A 24,074-nucleotide genomic window follows, 5' to 3' on the forward strand; every position below is an offset into this window, starting at 1 on the left:
AACACAAAACAGACCTTTTCTGTTATTAGTCCACTTGAGAAGAGGAAATCTGGGGATAAAGCACCAAATTTATGACCTATCCTTAGAAAAAGGAACATCTGCTCAACCTAATCTGATCTTCATTACACATCAGTATGACGTAACATCAGAGAACTCTTTTCAGAGTTATCATCTGTCCTCCGGAGTCTGTCAGCCACATTTACCAGTACATTCTCTACGGCACAGAAATGGAGCCATGCAATGCCTTTAACTGTTGTTGAGTGGTCTGTCCTTCCCATTCTTGTGAACGCGATATCTCAGGAATGCCTTGAGAGAATTTCTTCAAATTTGGCGCAAATATTCACTTGGACTCAATGATGAACTGATTAGATTTTGGTGGTCAAAAGTCTAGGTCACTGTGACCTCAGGCCATAACTTGAGAATTCATTTGCTAATTATGACGCAATTTAACACGAACTACAGCGTTTTATGTCCAAAAGGTCAAAGTTCAAATTCACTGACAACCTAATGTTCTATAAAAACGCTTTTTCTGGCTATTATTCAGCGCTGTAACTCAGGAACAGAAGGGGAGATTATGACCATATTTCACATAGGGTCAGATACTGAACACCAGTCTTGGGTGCCCACCTGGAAAATGTGGTGAGTGTATGGATCTTCTGTGTTTGCAGGGTTGAAGATGTGTGTGAAAACTAGTCTCTAAATGAAGACAGCATGTTTCTCACTGAAATCACACATGTCAATGTGATAACTTGCCATAAAATTCCTTCATACTCTTCACTGCAATTATTATTATTATTATTATTATTATTATGAGTCTGGAACTACATGGATGTAAACTGCAACTTGACTGGTTGGCAGAGGTAGACAACTACGAGGCGGTAATTCTACTTAATTTAATAACTTTAACTTTTACCAAAGCCAAGTCTTTTATACATCGTAAAAATGTCAAATTCCTACTTAAAGGCCACCTAATTGCCAGCATTCCTAGAAAAGATTTGAATGTTTTCCTATAGTGCAGGTGAGAATTATTCCTCATTTTGAATATCTTATTGCTGGTAAGAAGTTCCAGTCCAATTTCAAGATTTTTCCAAACCATGTTATGACAGTGTAAGAAATTTATGATCTGATTACAACATCCGTGTTTGCTGTCCACAACCACCGTTGTTATTGGTGAGTATCGTTTAATCTCAATCCAGCTGTGCACATACATGTCCTCCAGTTGTCCTCGTAGAGTTTGTTGTGTCTTACCACAAATCCATTGTTTTGGTACTCTCACATGTACTCCCAATCGTTTGCCTTACCTGACCTTAACAAATGTACACCTGTCTGTTGTGTTTTTAACTCTTCCTATGCTACAAGGTTTTTGGCAGCATTGATGGTACATTGGTGCCTTATTCAGATAGGCTGCCCCACGCTAAGATTTGAATTCCTCACTAGATTGTTACTAGGCTGACTATAAGATAACCAGATGTTGGGGTGTAAAGCAAACATGCAACCAATGACACCATCCACCACCATTAGCAAGTATGGCCAGAAGAGGACAGCATACTTCTGAAAACACATTGCAGTGTTTTAAATCCACTAAGTTGAGAAAAGACTAGGTCATGACGGGGCCAAAAGCTAACAGCTTGTTTAAGTTGTTAAATGACACTTTGCCTTCAGATATTTGCATATTAGAAGGGGACATTGTGTATTTCTGCTCAGTGCAGTTTCTATGTGTTCCTGAACCCCAGTCTCACAGGGCTTCATGTCAGGCCCGAAACCAATTCACCGCGAGAGTAATGCGTCTACCGTAAGGATGGGAACAGACAGCGAGCAAGTGTTGCTAGGCAACAGAGTGGAACAGAGCGTATGTTCTGCTCTCTCCTCACTCACGCACACTTAGTGTCTCTTTCTTTCTGTCCTCTCCTCTGTCCTGTGCCGCCGTCCCAGTGCTAAATGGAGAATGGCTATCGACAGAATACACTGAGTGCCTGCTGCTGATGTAACCTCACTAAAACCAGCACACCGATTCAATTTGAGTCCCTTGATCAGGGGTTTAGAAAAGGTGAAGAGAGCAAAGGGATGCTTGTACATGGGGTGGTCCATGAACATAACAGCATAGAATTGATTTAATATTAGAGGAAAGTTACAGTACAACTTGGACTACCAAGGAGAAGCAAATGACTGAAATATAGTGAGATATAAATGAGATATATACAGTGCATTCACGTAATATTCAGACCCCTTCACTTTTTTCCAATTTTTTTATGTTGCAGCTGTATGCTATAATTGTTTAAATAAAAAATGTTCATCAGTCTACTCTCAGTAACCCACTATGTCTAAGCCAAAACAGAATTTTTGACATTTTTGCAAATGTATTAAAAATGAGAACTGAAATATCACATTGACATAACTATTCAGACCCTTTACTCAGTACTTAGTTGAAGCACCTTTGGCAGCAATGACATCCTTGAGTCTTCTTGGGAATGACGTGACAAGCTTTGCACACCTGGATTTGGGGATTTTCTGCCATTCTGCTCTGCAGATCGTCTCAGGCTTCATCAGCCATCGGTGGACAGCCATTTTCAGGTCTCTCCAGAGATGTTTGGGTTCAGGTCAGGGCTCTGGCAGGACAACTCAAGGACATTAACAAAGTTGTCCCTAAGCCACTCCTGTGTGTGCTCATGGTCATTGTCCTGTTGGAAGGTGAACCTTCGGCCCAGTCTGAGTTCCTAAACTCTCTGGTCCAGTTTTTCCTTCAGATTATTATTATTATTAGATTATTATATTATCTCTGTACTTGGCTTCATTAAGCTTTCAACCCTGTCCAATCTCCATGTTCCTGTCGCTAAAAAAACAGCCCTACAGGATGATGCTGCCACCACCATGCTTCACCAATGGTCTGGTATTGGGCGGGTATCAATGCCTGGTTTCCTCCAAGCATGATGAGTAGAATTGAAGCCAAACAGTTCAGTCTTGGTTTAATCAGACCAGAGGATCTTGTATCACACTGTCTGAAAGTCCTTTAGGTGCTTTTTTGAAAACTTGAGGTGAGGTGAGGCTTCCGTCTGGATACCGCCATAAAGCCAGATTGGTGGAGTGCTGCAATTTTGGTTGTTCTTCTGGAAGTTTCTCCCACCAGGAGCTCTGGTGTTAAGCCAAGTGACCATCGGGTTTTTAGTCACCTCTCTTAACAAGGCCCTTCTCCCCCAGTTGCTCAGTTTGGGCAGGTGGCCAGCTCTAGGAAGAGTCCTGATTGTTCCACACTTTTTGCATGTAAGAATTATGGAGGCTACTGTGCTCTTGGGAACTGTCAATGCAGCAGAAGATTGTTTGTAGCATTCCCCAGATCAGTCCCTCAAAACAGACACAGCTTTGCAGGCAGCGCCTCTGATCTCATGCCTTGATTTTTGCCCTGATATAAACTGTCAGCTGTGAGACCTTATATAGACAAGTTCGTGCCTTTCCAAATCGTGTCCAATCAATTGAATTTAGCGCAGGTGGACTCCAGTCAAGGTGTAGAAACGTCTCAAAGATGATCAAGAGAAATTGGAGGCACCTGAGCTAAATTTCAAGTATCATAAAAAAGGGTATGAATACTTATGAATACTTAATACATTTGCAAAAATTTCAAAAAATAAGTTTTCTATTTGTTATTATTAATATTATATTAAGTGTAGCCTGATGAGGGGAAAAATTATTTAAACAATTTTACCACAAGGCTGCAACATAATAAAATGTGAAAAAAGTGAAGGGGTCTGAATAGTTTCTGAATGCGTTGTATGTATAAATGTGTGATGGAGAAATGTAGGGATCACTGCCTATGTCAGCAAAACAGGAAATCATATCTTCTCTCTATGAGAAAGTAAGACACAGGAGATAGGGATGTTGGACCGTTATCTGTTGTGCTTGGGAAATGTATGCAGAGGAGAAAAAAGTGCTAATCTTATCTATGATGTAATGATTTACAGACTCTCACAGCCCATTTAAATGAAAGCTGTCACGCATGCCTTTTTTTTCCTGCATGTGTGACGTTTTTGGTCAGTTGAACAGGCCGTGTATGATGTCTGTATGAGCCAGAGAGAGAGAGAGAGAGAAAAAAGGGAGGGAGGGAGGTGGGGGGGGGGGGTTTAAAGCACAGCTGGAGGAAGGAGTAGAGCGTGCAGGAGAAGACGTTAACACATTCAGGGATGGGACCAAGGGAGTACATGTGAGAGTACCATGAAGCCACTGTAGCTGTTTTTGCTCACACTGTTGAGGTGCTGCTACAGCTGCGTATAGAGCAGGCAAGCTATTAAAGCTGCAGACTGGAAACGCTCATTGTGACTGCACACACAGGCACTCATACAGCGGCTTACACATGCACACACATGGACGTGCTGCCTCTGCCTTCACCGCCAGCTTGTGATGTGACGTGAAGGAAAGAGAGTCATTTTGGGACAAAGTGGGTACTGCCTTTAAGGTAGGGAAGCTGTCATTATCTGTATCAGCAAAAACTACACGTCTGCACACTGAGATTGTTGTCCCGTCCCATTTTTAGGTTGTTAGCTATTCTTGATATTCTGACTCTCAAAACACACAGATGATACACTGGATGCTACTGCAGCTGCTGTGATTTTCATTGATATGAATAATTTCGGGAAAACTCTGAGGAGCAGTCCCGAAGTGATAGTGATTTTTTTTCTCTCCTCAGTAGTTAACTCTAGATTTCTAGCAGTCTGTCTGAATCCCCCAAAAATTAAGCACATAAAACACTTAGGCTGGACAGGAATAGTTTAATAAGCTCTGTTGAAAATCTGTTTAATGGTGGCTCAGTACTGTACATCCACGGATGAGTGCGTCAGGCAGCACTGATGTAAGTATTTTACTCACACACCAGATGGCGATATGACAATCCATTTAAATCACACCTAGTCAGAATAAGATTACCCTGGGGTATCCTGGTAGCTTGGTTGGCTGAGCACATGCCACTTAACCACAATGCCCTTGGTTCAAATTCAGCCACCACATGCTGCTTTCCTAATCCATTCTGCTGTGTCCCTCCCCCATAAGTCATCCGACCAAGCCAGAGGGCCATAAAAATAGTAGAAAATGAAGATGGTATTTAGTGAGCCATTGGATGAATACACACATAACATTTGTCTGTGTCATCGTGGATTAAAATCAGTAACTATTAATTACTGCAAAAGTGGAATGGAGCCTTACTGTGCATGGCATAAAGTAGTAAAAAGCCCCTATTACATAATTATATGCTGTAACATCTTAATAGCTACCCACATTATCTGCTTTGTTTAATAAACACTTAGCCCAGCCTCCTTTTGTTCATCAGCTTAAAATGCAAGTGTCAGAAAATTCACAGAAATTAAGTTCAATGTGTTTTTTCCCTGCTAGTGGGAAATAGAAAACTTATGTTGTTTTCAAAGAAATGAATGAATCCTGGTCAACACATACTTAAATTTCCATTGTTGTAGACTTACCAAAGCACTTTACTCTTAGATCTGTTTGACCTCCAGGCAAATCTTCATTTGTAGCTCAAATAGTCTTCTTCCTGTGACTTGACTCTACTAAGGATTGAAAACACTAAACAGACACACTTATCAAATAAGGTTGGAATACACAGGAAACAAGCTATTTTGAATAAACTGCTTGGCATCAGTGGATCAGAGCAACTTACTGAAACAGACGTTGACAAGTGCTTGAAAAAAATTTTTTTTGTTTGTGCGTGCTTGTTCCACTGTGATGAATACAAAAATGAAGAGAAAACCTAATATTAAACATCCACAAAGGAAAAGCCTTGATTTGAACGTAAGAGTCTTGAGGTAACTGCCACAGGTTTTTTTTTCTCTAGTCTTTGAGAATGCATAGTGTGCAGTTTTTCTTTGCTAATTAATTCCTTTGTTCTTATATCATATTTCCACACATACAGTATTTATATTTTTGGGTATCTTATGGTCATCCACAGTGGTGTAGGTCTGCCACAAACTGCTTCTGGACCCTTTAAATCAATGGAAAATATAGCACATCCAGATAAGCCAGTGTTCCATCTCATAATGACCAGCATATTGGCAAAGTCTGAATATATTTGTAACATTTCTAGTATGTGGAATAACTAATAAATACTTAGGATGCACTATGTGCATTTTACTCAGGCACTCTGAATTAAGAGGCTGGCTTTCCAAAAATGGGAGTGGATGCATGGCCCAGAATGTGTCTCTGTACCTTTCACTGTGTCCCTTTAAGTCCTCCCCCTCTGGCTCACATTCAGCAGGAGATGATGTTAGTATTTCCTTTGGCCCCAGAGTTGCACGAGTGCGTCATGATTCCCATCTCTGACGCAGCTCCTGTCAGAGCAGCTTTGGTGGCTCCCTTGGTACAAGGATGACGTCTCCCAAGTGGACGACACAATTGGGCCCCGACTTGGGACTGGTTGCAGTCACAGCTTTCAGATTTGTGCCATTTCTCATCCTGACTGACTGATTTGGAGACTGAACTTATCATGTCTCACTAACATGTCTCAACCTGATCGATTACCTGTCTTTGAGATATATATTTTGTGTGTGTGTGTGTGTGTGTGTGTGTGTGTGTGTGTGTGTGTGTGAAATATTTTTTTTCTTGAGCACATTAAATTTTTACACCTGTGGATTCTGGACTAAATGTCTCATAAATCATTTCTCACACGGATCTCCATATGCCCTAATATCTCACTCATAATAATAACTGAATGTGTTAGTCTGTCTGTGTGTTTGGAAAACCAGCAGTGCTGGTTGGCATGTCTGTCCCTCTGTCCGTGTTCTTGGAAAGTCCACCATATTATACTGGATGGTCTATCCGTGAGCTTGTCTGCTTGGCAGGTCTGCTGTATTAGCAGGTGGATCTGGCTGTCTTTCTGTCTGCTTGGCAGGTTCATCATACTGGCATTGGTAGCTTTGGCTGTCAGGGTAAACGGATATCTTGCCTGCAACTTTGTTTTTCAGTATTCGTTTTGTGGGGGATGGCAGTCTGGCTTGCAGTCAGGGGATCTGGTTGTTGTTCATGTGCGAGTTCTTTTGTGGACCTGACAAGACACCAAATGTTCTGCTAACATACTAATTGATATATTAGAATAATACAAACTGATGTTACTACCATCTGTTGGTCCATCAGAGGCTATTACAAGTAGAAATCTGTAAAGTGCTCCAAGAGAACATTGGGCTGACATTTTCAACATTTCCTTAATTTTCCTCCAAATGGAAAAAAAGGTAATTGGAAAAATGAGTGAGAGCATAGATAAAGGTGTGAAAAGAGAATTGTTAACAGGCTTCAGAGTAATGCAGCGCAGGTTTCTTTTGTCTTGGGTCATATTGTTTTCCTTTTATAGCTGTGGTTATAGTTGAGAGGCTGCACTGGCTAAGTGTGCTTTTTCAGGAGGAGCAAATGGGAAGACTACACCCCATATGGGATTTCAGATTGTAGCTCTCCAAAATGTTCCCATTTCATACATTTGTATTACTCAAACTAGATAGACTAGAGTGGAGCATCATATTCATTTTTAGATTAACTTATTGGAAAGAGCCCTCTCTTCTGACGCAAAACAGAATAGTACATCCTCGCTTTCTTTGAAGGTGTTTATTTTCAGGATGTGCAGGCAGAGTTTACATCCACTTATCCTAAATCAGCTTCCTTCTTACCTCAGCAAACAGCTGCACAATTCCTGTACTATCTGCAACCCCTTTGGTAGCCTCAAAGTGATTGGAAATTTAGAAAAGAACAAGATTGACAGCAGAGCACTTCAATTCCAAAACAAGACAACTGAACTCAAAAAAAGTTCCATCAATTTGTACAAATTGATGTCTGGCATAAAGGAAAGGATCCGCAGACCTCAAGAGAAGCTTCCAGCCTGCCTATTGCTGATATGCAGTGTATTTCCATGGAGGGTTCAAGCGAGTGAAAATGGGATTTCAAAGGCTACTCTACGCCATCAAAAAAAAATTTCTTAGGAGAAAAACACTGACTGGCAAATCCTGCTGCGGCTCAAAACCTGTTGCAGTAGCAGCTTCATTTTCAGGCCTGCTAATCCTTTTCCTGTGACTGACCTCGCGGGATGGAACTAATGCCTGAGTACATCGCTGTAAGCAAGATTGACAGAAGCCTTTTTCATAACTTGTAATAATCAAGTGCTTGTTTCCTCTATATATATCATTTCTAGACTGGCCAGTCAGTCTGTCTGTTAGTAAGTTCGTTGACTGGACGGTCCACCACTTCATGACCAGACTGAATATCTCAGCATCTGTCAGATGAATTGCCTTGTAATTTTGCACAAATACTCAAGGTCCCCAGATGACAAATTCTAAATAATTCTACAAATAATTCTAGGTAAGTTTTCACTAGTCAAGTGAAATATCTCTATATCTATTTGGTAAACGGGCACAAACATTCTCTACGGACATTTCATGTTTCCCCACAAGATGTGTGATGTGATGTGTAATCGTATTTGGTGGTCCACCAAAGGGTTCACATTTAATTTACTAATTAGCAAGTGTTGGCGTGCTAAAATGTTGAACAAAGATGGTGAAAGTGGTAAATATTAACACCTGCTAAGCATCAGTATATTAGCATGCTGATGTTAGCATTTAATGTAAGTAAGGCCTCACAAAACTGCTAGCATGGCTGTAGACTCTCAATGTTGTCAAATTTAACATGGTTTAATATGACAAATTCTACTAATGATAATGAAATGACACTGACAAGTAACAATACTAGAAATGTCTAATGTTGGTAATTTTTCCACATATTTAATTTTGTCTCCCAGTCAAGGTATGAAGTTTCATCCCAGCAAGCTACAGGCCTCTCAGTCTACAATGTGAATCGTTTTCGACTTCTGGAAGAGAGAAACCGAGCTCTGAAGCTTGAAGTCGCCACACTTCGCCAAGAGAAGCAGCAGTACAGGAAACTGGTAAACTTCCGACTCACCCTGCACTATAGTCCTTGTTGCAGCTTTTGTTCTTCAAGGACACAGCTACCTATAGTGGGCTGACTTGCATGACCCTGTGCATGTATACAGTACTCCCTCCACTCGGTCTTGGTTATGCACACATATGGGCATGTGTAATGTGGTGTAAAATAGATAAGGAAGGGTGTGTAGTTTGGTGTGTATTGTGTATGGGAGTGAGTGTTTGTGGTGCCACATGTCTTTTTGTTTGCCCCTTATGTTCATGCATGTATTTGTGTATATAGTGACTTTGTCCTTTGGAGGCCTCCCCCAGGCCGTCTCGGATGGCAAGGCGTGTGAGCCGTTGTCTTGGCAACATGCCCATTTGCAGGAGTGCGGACAGATTGGCAGAGGGGAACTGACAGAGCATAATGGCTGCTTCTGTTATAAACCCCAATGACTTGAAATTAGTTTCAGTAAAATAGAGGGAAACCCACATGCTAGTGTGTATTTACAACCCTTACACTGACAGTGTTTCTGTTCACTGTGGCTCTTAGGCTAAAATAGTTTGTCACACCACTCCTTTGGGTTGTGATTGAGAGCATTGTTGACTCCTTAGAAGCATACAACAGTTGATATTTGCAGCAGTATAGACAGAAACCAAAATAATTTGCAAGGGTCTCCCACTTGTTGCCTTGTGGGCCATGTGCAGGGTGATGGTAAAAAATGGCTGGTAATGCATCCACACAAAACACACAGACTGAAGGTATAAGATTAAGTGATATGCTGCGACAGAGCACACACCAGATGGCTGATTAGACAACTTGTTAGTTTTGGTTTAATTGGGTGGCTTCACCAACAAAAGCCCCACTTCCTGTCTTTCAGGTGTCTTTAATATCAACTCTATCCTATGTTATTACTGTAAATCAGTTGTAAAACAAATCACATTTGGTCACATATCAGCATCATCACATGTGTGCTTCAGTCTCTATTGCACATGAGACGGAGTGTATAAGATTGGTAATACTTTATAATAAGGGCGCAAAACATATATTTAAGTGTCATGTGTCATGACTTGTTATTGCTCACTATCAACGAATGATTATTTCACTATGACTTTGTCATAAGTTAACACTTACTAGTTCATCAATTTATGAGTGTTTATTTAATACATTCATTGATATGCCACCAAATTTTAAGTTAGATTGAAAAGGGGCATTATAGACCTGAAAGCAGAACTATACCTATCCTGATTCTCACTATCATCATTATGAGTCATGCATTAATTAAACATTACTTGAGTATATGTTTTGTGCCCTATTTATAAAGTGTTAACTGTAAAATTACAGCATCCTTTAAATGGTTTTGATGTCATATTCTGGACGTATTAAGTAGACAACTACTAACATGTCATTTTAAAAGGTGGTAATATGTTGTTTTCACAGCTTGTTTCTGCCTGTGTTTTAGTAGTCTTATGTTTCATGACTAAACCCACTGTGGCATTAGTTGGTGTAGTGGAAAAAAAAATCCTTGTAGAGTTGTTTTGGCCAGCTGGATGGCCAATGCAAGACTTGTTCTGCCATTTCATTTATTACTTTGCTATTTAAATGGCAAGAACCATTCTGAGAAGGTGGACTGCTTCCTAGGAAAAAAAAAAAAAAAAGCTTTGGAGTGGTTGCCTGGAAACAATCTGTGATCGACAGTCGGAGAAACGTACCCTAGGTGAGGAATGACCTTCTGTGTACTGTGTAACTGCTGCTAAAAGGCCACAGCTGTCTCCCTGGACACCATCCCTATGGCAACAATTGTGTACCGCTAGCAGCTGGTCTACTCAGATGAGTCTTCATGATGATATTGGCTGTTCCAAGGCAAAGAGGAACAACGTCTAATCAATAATGACTAATAGCCGTGTAGTCTCAGCTGACCTAGTAATCTCCATTTTAACTCCCTCTAATCAAAGATGCACAGACATACCAGGGTTAATAATAGTCCAGTGTCGTGTAACACAATTCAGCTGGAATAATTCTACCCCCACCCACTGGATAGACAGAAAATTCACATTGTTTTGACTCACAAGGCTGTGTTAACAACTGATATTAGACAGGGTGTGTTTTGGCTGAGCTTTCTATTCTTTCCTTAATTGAATTTGTCTTTCAGATGGCACAAGTTGTCTCAATATAACTACATTATCTTCTTTTTCCCAGTCCATTTCCCAGGGCATGCCTTGTCTTCTTGTTATTTACGTAAAACTGCTAAGAGCTTAAGCAAAGCACAGTAGACCTTAAAAGAAATGGTCAGAAAAAGAGGAAAACATATATTAGTTTTTTTTTTGTTATTATATTTAACATGAACAAATCTAGGAAATGAATGTGCCATGATTAGTAGCTTGTATGCAGCCCTTTTACTGTGAGGGGAGACTCCAAACGTTAAAAAGCATAATCTTATTCCTAGCTTGTCTACATGTCTCAATGCCAGACTACAAATTTTCATTAGTCACTTCCTACTCAAATGTGTCCATTGTACATTTTTTTCAAATAATAACTCATGAAATGACATGGTCAAACCAGCAGTCTGTGTGCTCTATTAGATAACAGTGCACCAGCTCACACAGCCAGCAGAAACATGCTAGAGGATTAGTTTGCCAGGGGTAGTGCCAGCTCCTAGTGGTCCATTGAGTCTCCCATCTCCAAATGTCTTTCATGATTTTTATATTTATTCCAGATTTCTCAGCTTTTTCTTCTCTCTCACATCTCCTCTATTTTGTAACTGCTCAGTCCTTCTCCCATAAATTCCAAGTCCCCCCCCATTTGTCTTCTCTGTCTCTGTCACCCCTGTCCCCTCCACACACACACACACACACACACACACACACACACACACACACACACACACACACATACACATACATACACGCACAGACACAGACACAGACACAGACACTTCCTGTCCTAACCTCTTTACTGCCCACTTCCAGGCAGAAAGGTTGACTGAGGCCACTGGTCTGGCCTGTGCAGCTTCATGCCTGCAGTAATTTAAGCAGAGTAGATGTATATCAGGGAGGGCCATGCCAGCCCATAATCAAATTTCAGACATTTTCACAGAGTTCATTCCAGACACAAATTTTGAAATGGGTTCCCGGTAGTGAGTAGATCATGTTTAAACGATAAAACCAGTGTCATTTAAATTTCTGCGTGATTATTATTGCTTAGTAATCGTCCAACCCACAGCCACACTCAGAGGCTGCTACAGTCTGATCTATTTTCAGTTCTGCAGCTACTGTACACTTAACCTTCAATTCCAACCAAATGGAACTATTCATTATGACCTTGTTAAATCATCTAGTATATATATTCATAGATTTAAAGCTGTTGTGACATCTGTTCATGCTGCACTTCAGTGGCAATTGCTCCTAATCCATATAACCACAATTAATAATGTACCTCACAGTACTGCCTCTTAGACAACCACTGCTTCCAGTCTTTATTGAGTTGGTGCTGCTATAGAAATACCAGGAAAAAAATGTGAATAAGGACAGAATTGTGTTAATCTGGGAGATACAGAGACAATAGTTGCATAAATGGTGACTATTGGCTTGATTTCAAAATATACACTGACAAACGTCCGGAAATGTCGTGTGGGAGCACTGAATCATATTACCCTTAAAACTGGAAGAGAAAACAAATTCTGTTGCATCAGAAAATGTGCTAAAAATATAGCACTGTCAAAATGTAGGGCCCTCCTGGATTAATTGAAAATCCCCTTAACCGGATTAAATCATTTTAGGGGGTATCTGTGATATACCCGTATTCACACTCACACATACACATGCAGGGACATGCATGAGCCCCCACGCATAAGCTGATTTCAATATGATATAATTACTCATTGTGACAAGGCAGTGTAGGCAGTGTGATAGCAAATGTGTTCTGTGTTGTAGTTAAAGGCTAAAAGCTGTGAAACTGTGAGGATTAGACTTGGAACAGACAGAAAATGGAATAATTGGTCGCATGGGGATAAAATTTAGCTTCATTTTATGCATGTAGTTAAGTTAACGCAAAAAAACCTTTGGATTTTGTTCCAGTAAACTTGACATATAAGCACCTCGGTACCATTTTTGGTATCTCAGCAGGTGTTCTATAAACACACACCACCTGTGGCCTGGAAAGGTGGCTGTAAGATGTACTTTATGATGAAGAAAGAAGGCTGTCGTCACTTTGGATTCATAGCAGTTACACTAGCATGTCTGATGACAGCGATGTTGAACAGTTGGTCAGCCCACCTTGAGGTTAAACTGTGTGTCTTTGAGTGAAATTTCTCTCAGTGGATGGATTGCCATTATATTTGGCTAAAATAAGTTTAGCTAACATGGCAAGTCTTAAAATGCCTGAGGAAACTTCCCTTTCTCCCACATCGCTCTCTGTGTTCAGCATATTCCAAACAAAAACCTCCACCTTAGACTCAACCCACCATTTACTATTTTGTAATCATTACTGTGTGCGTGCACTTTGATGCCCAAGCAAAATTAAAATGCGTTATAGATTTTGACGAAATAACTAAATCCTACAATCAAATAAAAGGTGTTACTGCAAACAGCTCAAACTATCACTTTTAGTTCTGTGCTGAAATCATTTGCTAACAGAGAGAATATTTAATTTTATTCAGCCAGGAGAAAATGGAAGTATCTTAATTTGTTTCACCTCTGCTGACTGAGTTATATAACAGAATTAAAAGCATATTTACACAACAAATTTTATATTGTGACTATGACATTGCCACAGGTATATTCAGGTAAACAGTTTAACATTTAATTTACATAGCTATACATCCTAAAATGTATTAAATGTGCAACAAATACCTTGTTACAGTAATTGAAAATTCCCAGGACCACCCAAAGGGTAATGTGATCCAAATTACAGTAAAAAAAGGACGGTTAAAGTAAACAGTCAGACACAAACATCACACAGTCATCCCCTCTTATGATAATCTGATGGCAGGCCTTGCAGTGATTAATAAAAAACTTACCAGATAAACCTATATCCTATTTATTAATATCAACAGCATCATTATCGGATGTGTGTATGTTAGTGAGAAAGCAAAAGTGGCATCAATCAAGACCTCGTTCAATTAGTGTCACAGCTTAAGACATGAATTGCAGAGCAAAGGAAGGGAGGGCGGGTCTGTGAAATGACAGCAGCCAGCATCGTTCAGGCTGCTGTCATTTCACTCAATTTGGCAGACAGACAGAAAGGTCCAGACTGTTGCTGTACAGGGCAGCCTTCCAATAAACCATCCTTATTTGTATCCCAGACTCCAAGATGTCTGTTCCCTATTGGCAGTGATACCTTTTCGCATAACAGTAGCCTACTGATGCAGCTGATGGTTGTAGCAGAGGAGCTGGCTGATTAATTCAACAGAGTGGATTTCCGCAGCTCGCTGCACACGCGTACAGCGCAAGAGAGAAAGGGGGAAATTGAGCAGAGGAATAGAGAGAGAGAGCCCCGTTAGAGAAAAGGAGAAAATGATGGAGGAAGGGTGTTAAGGAGGAGGTCTTCGGGGGTGGGGAGAGAGTGAGAGGAATGGGAGAATAGGAAAGAGAGAGTGTGTGTGCGGAGAGGGGGCGGAGGAAAGAGAGGAAGAGAGAGAGAGAGAGACACGCAGGCCCCGGAGCTGCTACTGATGCTGCTGCTGCTGCTGCTGCAGCCGTTTGACAATTCCCCACCCAGAGAGAGCAGGGAAGAAGGGAGGAGATCAGAGCAAAGAGGAAGAAGGAGTAAGCGACACCTCAGCCTCATTCAAGATGCTACTGTGCTAGCCAACCCACACGGTAAATTTGAATCTTTATCACCACTCTGCTTGCTCTTTACTGCTGCAGTTTATCTCTGTCTCTGCATCAGTGGCTTGACTATGTTAGTGTTTGATTTAGCTCTGTGGAGTCCTATATATAGTGCACAGGGTTAGCATAGCCAAGCAGCTGGGGAAAACCTGTCTGTGCAGCTGCTGCAAGAAGAGACAAACGTCCACAGAGAGGTGGAGAGGAGAGGAGGATTTGTACATTTTGTCTCTTCTGGGACTTAATAAGGAAAAAGCAACATCCAGCTTCAGTGTTTCTTGACTGAAGCAGAGCCACCTGTTTGGAGATGTGTGGGTGTGTGTGGTGTGTGTTGAGGGGTGGGGTTACGGTGAAGGGGTTTAATGGTGTGTTTGTGGCTTGAAAAGGTTAGTATGTGCATGTGAAAATGTGCATGTGTGTGCATGGATTTTTCAGAGTGTACAATAGTGCTGCCTTTTGAGCGCTGTCAATTTATGCACATAATATTTCCATGGTATGTGTGCATATGCAAGCATTATCATCTGTAAAATAACATATGTAGACACATGTTCACATGATCATTTAGAGACACCGGGATAGAGACAACGCGTGGTGCTTTTCAAACAAATTGATTTTGTGTGTGTGTGTGTGCGTGTGTGTGTGCGTGTGTGTGTGTGCGCGTGTGCACGTGTGTACGTGTGTGTGCTTTGACGTTATCGGCTCCGGTAACCTGAGCTTTTCCTGGTTCCTGCCTGCTGAGGGGTTGCCAGGTGTTGGTGATGAATATTAACCCATTCGTGGCTGACTGACACTTGCTTTCCACCAGTCATTTGTTCCCATGAGGCGACATCTCAGTATTAAATTGTCTGTATGTGTAGAACATGGCAAGGTAGTACACTGTATATGCTTGGTTGATTGGTTACTAGGTACAGCTCATATGCTAAAACTAAAGCAGTCATATACAACAAATCCTTCCTTCATGGAGTTTACAAAGTTACGTTTTTGTTGAAATTATTTCAGAAAAGTATTGCTTCAACTTTATGGCCCATTTGGAGGCTGTAGTTTGTGGTTGAGTTGAATTGCATGACTTTATTAGTCTTGATGTATTGGTCCACCTCGTCTATATTTGTTGTAACTACGTCTGTAAATGTAAAACATTTTGCTCCCTGTGTGTTAGAGGATCTGTTGTGGGTACGTGTGTAAGCCAGGTGTTTTGGACTTTTATAATGACACATATTATAGTAAAAAAGTTTGGTTAGGACTGAGTACAAGCAAGTAAAACTCCTGCCTGAGATTAAACAACTAAAACAACCAGGCAAGATTATGCCAAACGTTTTCTGGTCATGTCTCATTGTGATCCTTTCATGGAAAGAAAGTGCAAACACATTTTGCACATGGAGCATGTGTGACGTTTGCAGAGACCCATCTCTGTGATGAGTTGAATGGAAGTATCAGGTTAGTAGCTGCAATCAGAGCTATTGCTCCACTACCAAGCAATTGCTTTATTTTTGTGTTGACTGACTGTGAGTTACAGTACACGCTTTGTGTAGGTTAGAATATACAGGGCTCATATCTTTGCACCGTGCTTATGTTTGAATATATGTCTGCGTGGGTGGGTGAGAGACCAAAGGAGAAAAATGGCAGAGGAGAGAGAAAGAATTGGTGCACAGACGGTTCTGTTTAAGTCTCATTTTGAAGCATATTACTTTGTATGACTGGCATCACTTTCTCTCTCTGTCTAAAATATTTAGTCCTCTTTTTTCTCTGCACCATGTGAAGGCAACACCAGGTTGAAGAACAGAAAATCTTACACCCCTAGTCTTGCTCCTCTTGCACCATTCTTCCCCGGTTTCTTCTTCTACTTCTTCATCTCCATGCAGCAGACTGGTTGGCTGTGTCAGCTGACGTTCAGTTAAATGCCAGAGGGCAAGAAGGAGTGAGAAGCAGAGAAGAAGATAGGGGAAATGAAACTTGTGTTTTCAGTCTCATGGCTGATTTCCTTGCTCCTCTCTTGAGATTATCAGAGGTTTGGCAGCCAAAATACAGTCTCTTTGACTAATCAAAATGTTCCTCAGGATGTACAGGCACTGCAATAATCCCTATAGTGACAGCCTTGCAGGGGTGTGGCAGCACACATCAATAAAGACATATGTACACACGTAATAACATGCAGACAGAGACTGAGTTGTACATCAGAAAATCTTTGTGTTTTTTACATCCACACATTTCCACATTTGTGCCAGCTTTATGCCTTCAGACACACTCCCACACATTTTTACTGTATTATTAAGTGTATTCATGCATGTTTACACTTACTTGACTTCAGTCCACATCAAATATAGCGTGTTCTATACTTTTCATTGTGCGTGTGGGTATTTTATATAGTATTTTATTAATTCATGTATACATGTGTACACTCACTGCTTTTCTTTAGTATAAGAACAGTTTATTCATCCTTTAGATTTGAATGGGAAATAAATTAGACATCTTTTGTTTGCAGTGCTCGTATGCAGGCTTACATTCAGACAGTTCAGTGAGCATCAGATATGTTGGATGTGATAGTTCATTGCTACTTTTCTTTTTATCATCCTGACACTCCATACCTGAAAGAGAACAGTTTCTATAGCAACCCTATCATCCCCTCCCCTCACCCCTACCCCTGTTATGTGTGTGTGTGTGTATGTGTGTGTGTGAGTGTGTGTGTGTGTGTGTGTGTAAAAGCAACATGTGTAGCTCCGAATCTGAACACATGCCTGAATACGAGTGAGTGCTGTATTGATTGCTAGCATACACGCTATAAGTGTTGATGTCATTTAGCCAGCGGAGGTAGCAGAGAGGGAAACAATAAAGGAATCCTTCCTCCTCACATTTCCTGGCAGCTTTTCAAGATACACAGAAGTTATATTAAAGGAAACACACAGAGCACTGCAGAGGGAAAAAGCAAAAGGAGGAGGGTGGGGCAGAGAAAAGTGAGAGGAGAAAGAGAGGGAATGTCAGTGGTAAATGGATGTCTGATTGAAGTCTAAATACAAATACAGTGTATTTATGAGAAATGATATTATGAGCAGCACCTAATTTACCTTGTCATGCAGGTGGTGTACTGTTCAAATGATGAAAGACAGGTATTTTAGCACTGATTCACTTTAGCTGCTTTGTAACTGATTCCTTCGCTATCTTGTTAATATGCTGTCTACATAAACATACTGAGTATTAATTAAGGGCATTTGTAGAGTCCTCTCGATGACATCACTGAAAGCCTCAATGACCCTGAACCATGCCATACATTGTTGTTATAGTTTTGGCACAAGAGAGTGCAGCAGACCAAAAACTTCATTTTGTGACCTATTTGGTTTTGTATCACTGCACAATCTCACCGTGACACTGCCGGGCAAGGTGAGCCCTATGGCAAAGGAGCATGCTGATAAAAACCTGTTAATTCCACCTCACTAATTGTCTCCAACTGTCCCTGGTAATTTCTTTTAGGTTTTCCTCTCCATCTCTTGCCCCCTTTTCTCCTCCTCAAGCTTTTTTCTCTTCTGGTCATAGTTCTCTCTCTGGCTGTTCTCTCAGTTCTTTATATACTTCTTGGTTACATTCTCTTACTGAAATTGTACTTTTCTTTTGCCTGTGTTGTTTTCCTTCTATCAGCCTTTGTATTCTCTTCTCTTTTCTCTCCAACAGTCCCTAGTGTTTTGTGTCTGGAAGGGCTTGAATGATTAAACATAGGACAGAAGTCTTCGGTGGACTGAACACCAAGGGCAACTAGATGAAGGGAAGGGGGGAGCGAGGAAGGAGAGAGAGGGGAGTACACAATGTCAGAGAGGCCAGCCTGTTCGGATACAGATGACATGACAGCACCTGTGCTCCTGTAACTGTCACCTATTGCTCTGTGCCACTGAGTCAGGCTCACTTGAGACCTGAAACTCGGTCATATGCATCTGCTGTGCAGTGTTACAGAAGCCATTATAGAATTCTCCATGTTTGTATCATTGAAAACAGAAATTCAAACACGAACAGCAGGTGCAAATGGACAGGACATTGTCCAGACATCTGTGAGCTTGAAGAGACAGAAGTCTATGAGAGATTATAGTGGTGCTTTGCATGCTTTGTTCAAAGGCTAGAGATGTAGTCATGGTAGCAGTCCTAATTCTTTTGTCCACATTGCACTGCTGTTGCTCTGCTTACAGGACGAACCATTTAGTAATTTGGTAGTAATTTAGAGCAAATAGTAAGTAAGTACATAAGATATGCAAACATTTATTTATATAGCTCTTTTCAAACAGTGTTCCACAACAAAACCCTTTAGTACAAAATATCTAACAGGATAGCTGGCAGGATAGTTACAATTACAACAATTAGGAAAAAAGGTTAACAAGAAAACAAGGATCAGTTAAGAAAAGAAAGTGAGTACAACTCTTTTTTTTATCGTATGATCTAATAGTGAGATGTAAACCACTTCTTTAAAGCTCTGGGAACATGCAGCTGACTCTTGTTAGTCAACATGAGCAATATTAAGCTCCTATGGGCTCAACAGAAATTTACACTGTGTAGTGTATGATTGGTAAAACTAAAAACCTAAATATTACAATGAATTCTAAACTCTACTAGTTATAGCAGCATTATTGTGCTGTTTACAACTGCAGAAGCACCTTGCTTGTCCTTATATGCCCTTTTTCTATAATATGTATATAATATATGTAGCAGGTGTTTTTTTAAGATAAAATAATGTGTTTTTATGGATGCTTCTAGATTGTAAACCTCCACAGAAACCAGTAGTGAGGAAAGCTCTGCCAAGGCTCAGTGAGTGTATTTCTAGCATACTGTACATTTTAGCAACTGTGCAGTGAGGTCAGATGTAAATTATTTAGCACTTGTGCGATATGTTTTGCTGCAGATTGGGGTCATTTGCGTGTGTATTTGTGGATATAGTGTGTGTGCTTGTGTGTGTCAGTGTATGCACATATGAATGCATGTGTGTGCAACTCTGGCCGGGTGTTGTTTGTGCAAGTGAGAGAGTTTTATGGATTTGCCTGTGCTTGAGCATTTATATGCAGGCTTGTGCATGTGTGTTCAAGAGTGTGTGTGTGCACTTGTGTATTCTGAACATGAAGGTCCATCCAAGCATTATGTGAGCATGAAGGTCCATCCAAGCACATGTAATCCCTAACCAGCTCTTGGGCTCCTCATTAGCATTACACTGATCTTCCTCAGAACTTATTTTCCAGCCCTCTGATATTCTCTGTGTGGCCTGAGGGAATAATAGGTCCTGTTCACATCAAATGTGTTATGTCATCGATGTGACTGGAAGCTTTGCTGCCCGCGTCATGGGAGCCCTGTGTCACTCTCACTGCCTGCTCCTACACTATAGACATACAGCGCACACACACACACACACACACACACACACACACACACACACACACACACTTCAGTATACACATACACACCCCCATGCCCTAATATTCCCCGTGGGGCATATATATTCTCCAGGGAGGCCAGTGTTTTCCCCAGAGGGTCCCCTATATACTGTGCAGCTGGAGCTCCACCACATGTCACATACAGTACACAGTTAAAGTTACACATGGACTCTGTCTTTCTCCCTGGTGTCCTCTGGCCTGGCCTTGACTTCACAATCTCCCCCTCTTCATTTTTGAGTTTTTTTGATGCAAAAAGTGTGCTATAGCCAAAGTTTGTTTATCGTTCATTGCACCATCTGACAAGCCTCAAAACTGACATCACGCAGGCTGACACAGATAGCAACCAAGACTTTATTAGACCCATCACAGCGCAGTATGAGATGCAGTGAAGATTGTTGTTGTTGCACAATCCTTAATGCTGCAAGTAACAGTCATTTCCATTATCACTCAGTCTGTCCATTGTATTTATGAATATTCACCAAATGTTTCCAGAATCCAACATATCTAGTGTTATAACAGTCCAAATCCCAAAGATGTCCATTGTACAGTGATAGAAAATAGATAAAATCAGCAAATTAATAGATGTTAGAAAATTGAAATTGATAATCATGTTGATTATCTGATTATCTCTTTTTTTTCAGTACTACCAAAGGATACCACAGTACTATTGCAGCACACTGCAACACTGCCTGAGAGGAGAATAGCTATAGCTATTTGGCAACTTGCCCCTGAGCAACAGTGGAGAGTCAGAAGCAAACACTATATAAACTGTATATATATACAACACATAAAGAAGCACAAACATTACAGAAGCTACACAGAGCTCAGATGAGTAACAGGGGAAGCGACAGAGGAGGTGGAAGAGTGAGGTGAATGAGGATGTGTGTTACGTGGAGGAGAAGTTAATCTCTCCTGACGGTAGCGCCGGCCTCTCCCTGCCTCTCCTCTGTCCTCTCCCTCCATAAAAGTCTGGATTGTCCCTTGCTCTCCGAGAAGCAGGCAGATGAGTACACACACACACACACACACATACACACACACACACACACACACACACACACACACACACACACACACACACACACACACACACACACGACAGGGTGTAGAAAAGCCAGGCTGTTTAAACAAAACACTAGCTGCTTGATTTTTGCTCAAGAGAAGAGGTGAGCTTAAGTCCACACTACATATCCCAGACTTTAGACTTTATTTGTGCGTAGATCTGAGTGTTTGAACACATCATTCTTAATCACATCTTGAATATGTGCTTTTACTAAGCGCAAAAGACTCTTCTGTTGAGTGATTCCTTCCTGAAAGATTTTGGATACACATAAAATTTTCTCTGCCACATTGACCTGATACTGGGCCTTTTGTGTTTGATACATAACATCTGTGACTGCGTAGGCAGGGTTTCCATTCAAGCTCCAGTTGATCCACATTATTAAATCTGCAGGAGTGAGTCATGTATTTCATATTCAGATATTTTTTTCAAACCTTTATTTACATATGCACTAACAACAGGGGGTTCCCTCAAATGATAAGGGTATTTTACAACGCAAGAACTTGTGGTTTTAACTTGAATGTTAGTTTACTATGTGAGGTAATTCTTGCCACATGAACAATTTTTAGGGAATCTTTAGGATTCACATGAGAGGTCTGGAGCACTGGATGTGTAAGAGCTTACGGCTAATGTATGCCTGGAGATGCTAGTTATGCAACTCATTCAAGCTTGCATGTACACACACATGCACAGACACACAAACTCAACTGCAACTCACGCTTCACTATATTGGCATTACCCACTGCCATCTGCGTCCACAGTTTACACTTATTCATGGCCTCATAGGCTGTGACATATGCTCATATGTCTGTGCACATGTGTGTATGTATATACAGTAGGTGTGTGTGTGTGTGTGTGTGTGTGTGTGTGTGTGTGTGTGAGTGAGAGAGAGAGATGAAAAAAAAAAATATAAACAGAAGTGTATACACAGTACCATCAAAACTAGATTAACCACTAATTTATGTTTTATGAATGAGGTACCTCTAGCGGCACATTATTGGCTAGAGGAACGTCAGCTGATAATGCTTTGAAAGTGACACATAAAGGGGAATATTTTAATAGCATGTTGATGAATAATCTATCGATGACATTATGGTAACATTTACCATGAGCTACTCCTCGTGATAATCACAAAGAAAAGATGAGTAATGCAAAAGGTTGCAGTCCAAATCTGAAGGGAAGATTTTCCAAATAAAATGAACATTACATGACTTAAAGGTTAAAGTAAATCACTGCACTGAGTAGCTATCATGAAACAGTTGTTCAGGTGTCATGCCTATGTTGTAAACCAGAGGTAATACACAGTATTAACAGCATTATAAACGATTGATCTCAAAATGCTCTCGAGGCTGGCTGCAGTCTGCCAAGGAAGCTGATGTTTGGCTGAAGATCAAGTGGGATTGAAGTTGCACGTTCTGTTGTGAAAAGGCAAACACCTACTGAGCCCTTCAGAGGACAAGCACTGTGTTATGTATCATCTCTTATGCTGCAGTGAAGACCTTGCTAATGGTCCACAATAAATGCCCCTCATTTTCATAACCAATTCCTTATTACCAATGTACCACAGCCTTAAACTTTAACATCAACCTTGAAAATGTGTCCTCTTTTGGATGCACTACATTATGTTGTTAACTGGTTTGTAATCTACAGTAAATTATCATACTGGTGATTTTATATGTTTCAGTCCATTAACAGATTTTTATACTTAACACTGCCAACCATTTTCAAACAGTATGCCTTTTTAAGATTGATATTTCCCCTCTAGTCAGTCATTGTTTTCTTTTTATTTCAGTATGGCATTTGTCTTGAAATGTGCTTTAGGTGCATGATCCATCACTGTGAAAATATACTTGTGCAATGTGATACTACAGCCACATGGTACTACAGCTGCAATCAATCATTTCAAAATGTTCCTCAAGTCAGCTAATATGAGTTTTTTGAAAAACAACAATCCCCACTCAAAACTGAATTACCACATGATAATGTAACACAAACATAAACCTATTTCAAGCAGGAGTCTGTGAGCTTGGTGTTTCTCACCAAACTATCTTTTACAATTTTTTTTTTTTTTTTACAATAGTAATAGTTGATAACATTGGTGGAAAACAAAACTTGATCCATTGTGAACTGAAAAACTAAATCTTTTTCACCAATGATTCATGCTCCTAAATTATGTCTGTAAACATAGCTCAAATGTTACTGAATATGAACAGTATATACCCAAGCTTTTGATATTTTAGGCTTTAATATGATTGAACATGCAAAACCACCAGTGCTGTTTTTAAGTGGAATTATAGACTGAAGACAGAGTCCAGAGTCTTTAGTGCAGTTTTTACAGCATTAGTCCTGATGTGCACCAGTTTAAAAGGGCTCAGTTGAGGAGCTGTCCATGGTTCTGACTTCTACAGACATTAGGCGGTGCTGAACAGACAGCTGATGTTGCAGCTGCTATTAGTGGTGGGACATCAGTCGTGACTAACTCCATTTACCCATTCTCTAACCACATAAGTGCAGAGCAGTCTTTGATACACACACACACACACACACACAGTCATTAGGTGTACTTGTACGCACACAGACGCACATTAACTGTAGTCGTCCTATTGAAGCACTCAGCACAAAGTTTAGAGGAAAGTAATGGAGGGAGTAATCTGTTTATAATTTGACAATATTTCAATAAGATTGAAATGAACTAATCTAATATGCTTGTGTGAAGTCTTTTGTTTGTCTGGGCTGCACTTAATCTAACTTATAAAGGAGCATAGAGAGGTATATGTAGGTGACTGTGGTTTTTGTATTTAAAGAAAAGAAAATAGATTTGGTAAAATCTTGTCTCATAAACTTGTGAACTCCAGTTTGGCTCTCACTCGGAATTGCTGTTGGAAAAAGACTGAATGC

At 40.5% G+C, this 24,074-nt stretch overlaps 1 protein-coding gene across 6 annotated transcripts in view; it reads left to right on the forward strand.

Annotated features, from left to right (window-relative positions):
- Positions 1–24,074, forward strand: part of rimbp2a (RIMS binding protein 2a) — a 60,984-nt gene that overhangs the window by 3,289 nt on the left and 33,621 nt on the right. For 5 of the 6 annotated variants that reach the window (XM_071466108.1, XM_071466113.1, XM_071466110.1 and 2 more), the window contains exon 5: positions 8,771–8,914. In XM_071466108.1, coding sequence (XP_071322209.1) covers positions 8,771–8,914 — 144 coding nt within the window. Of the gene's footprint in view, positions 1–8,770; positions 8,915–14,500; positions 14,715–24,074 lie in introns of those variants that run through there. The other variant, XM_071466111.1, reaches the window with a different exon arrangement.

This window comes from Trachinotus anak, unplaced genomic scaffold (assembly GCF_046630095.1).
Source record: "Trachinotus anak isolate AG129_WGS33_773 ecotype Australia unplaced genomic scaffold, CSIRO_AGI_Tana_v1 ptg000028l, whole genome shotgun sequence".
NCBI lineage: Eukaryota > Metazoa > Chordata > Actinopteri > Carangiformes > Carangidae > Trachinotus > Trachinotus anak.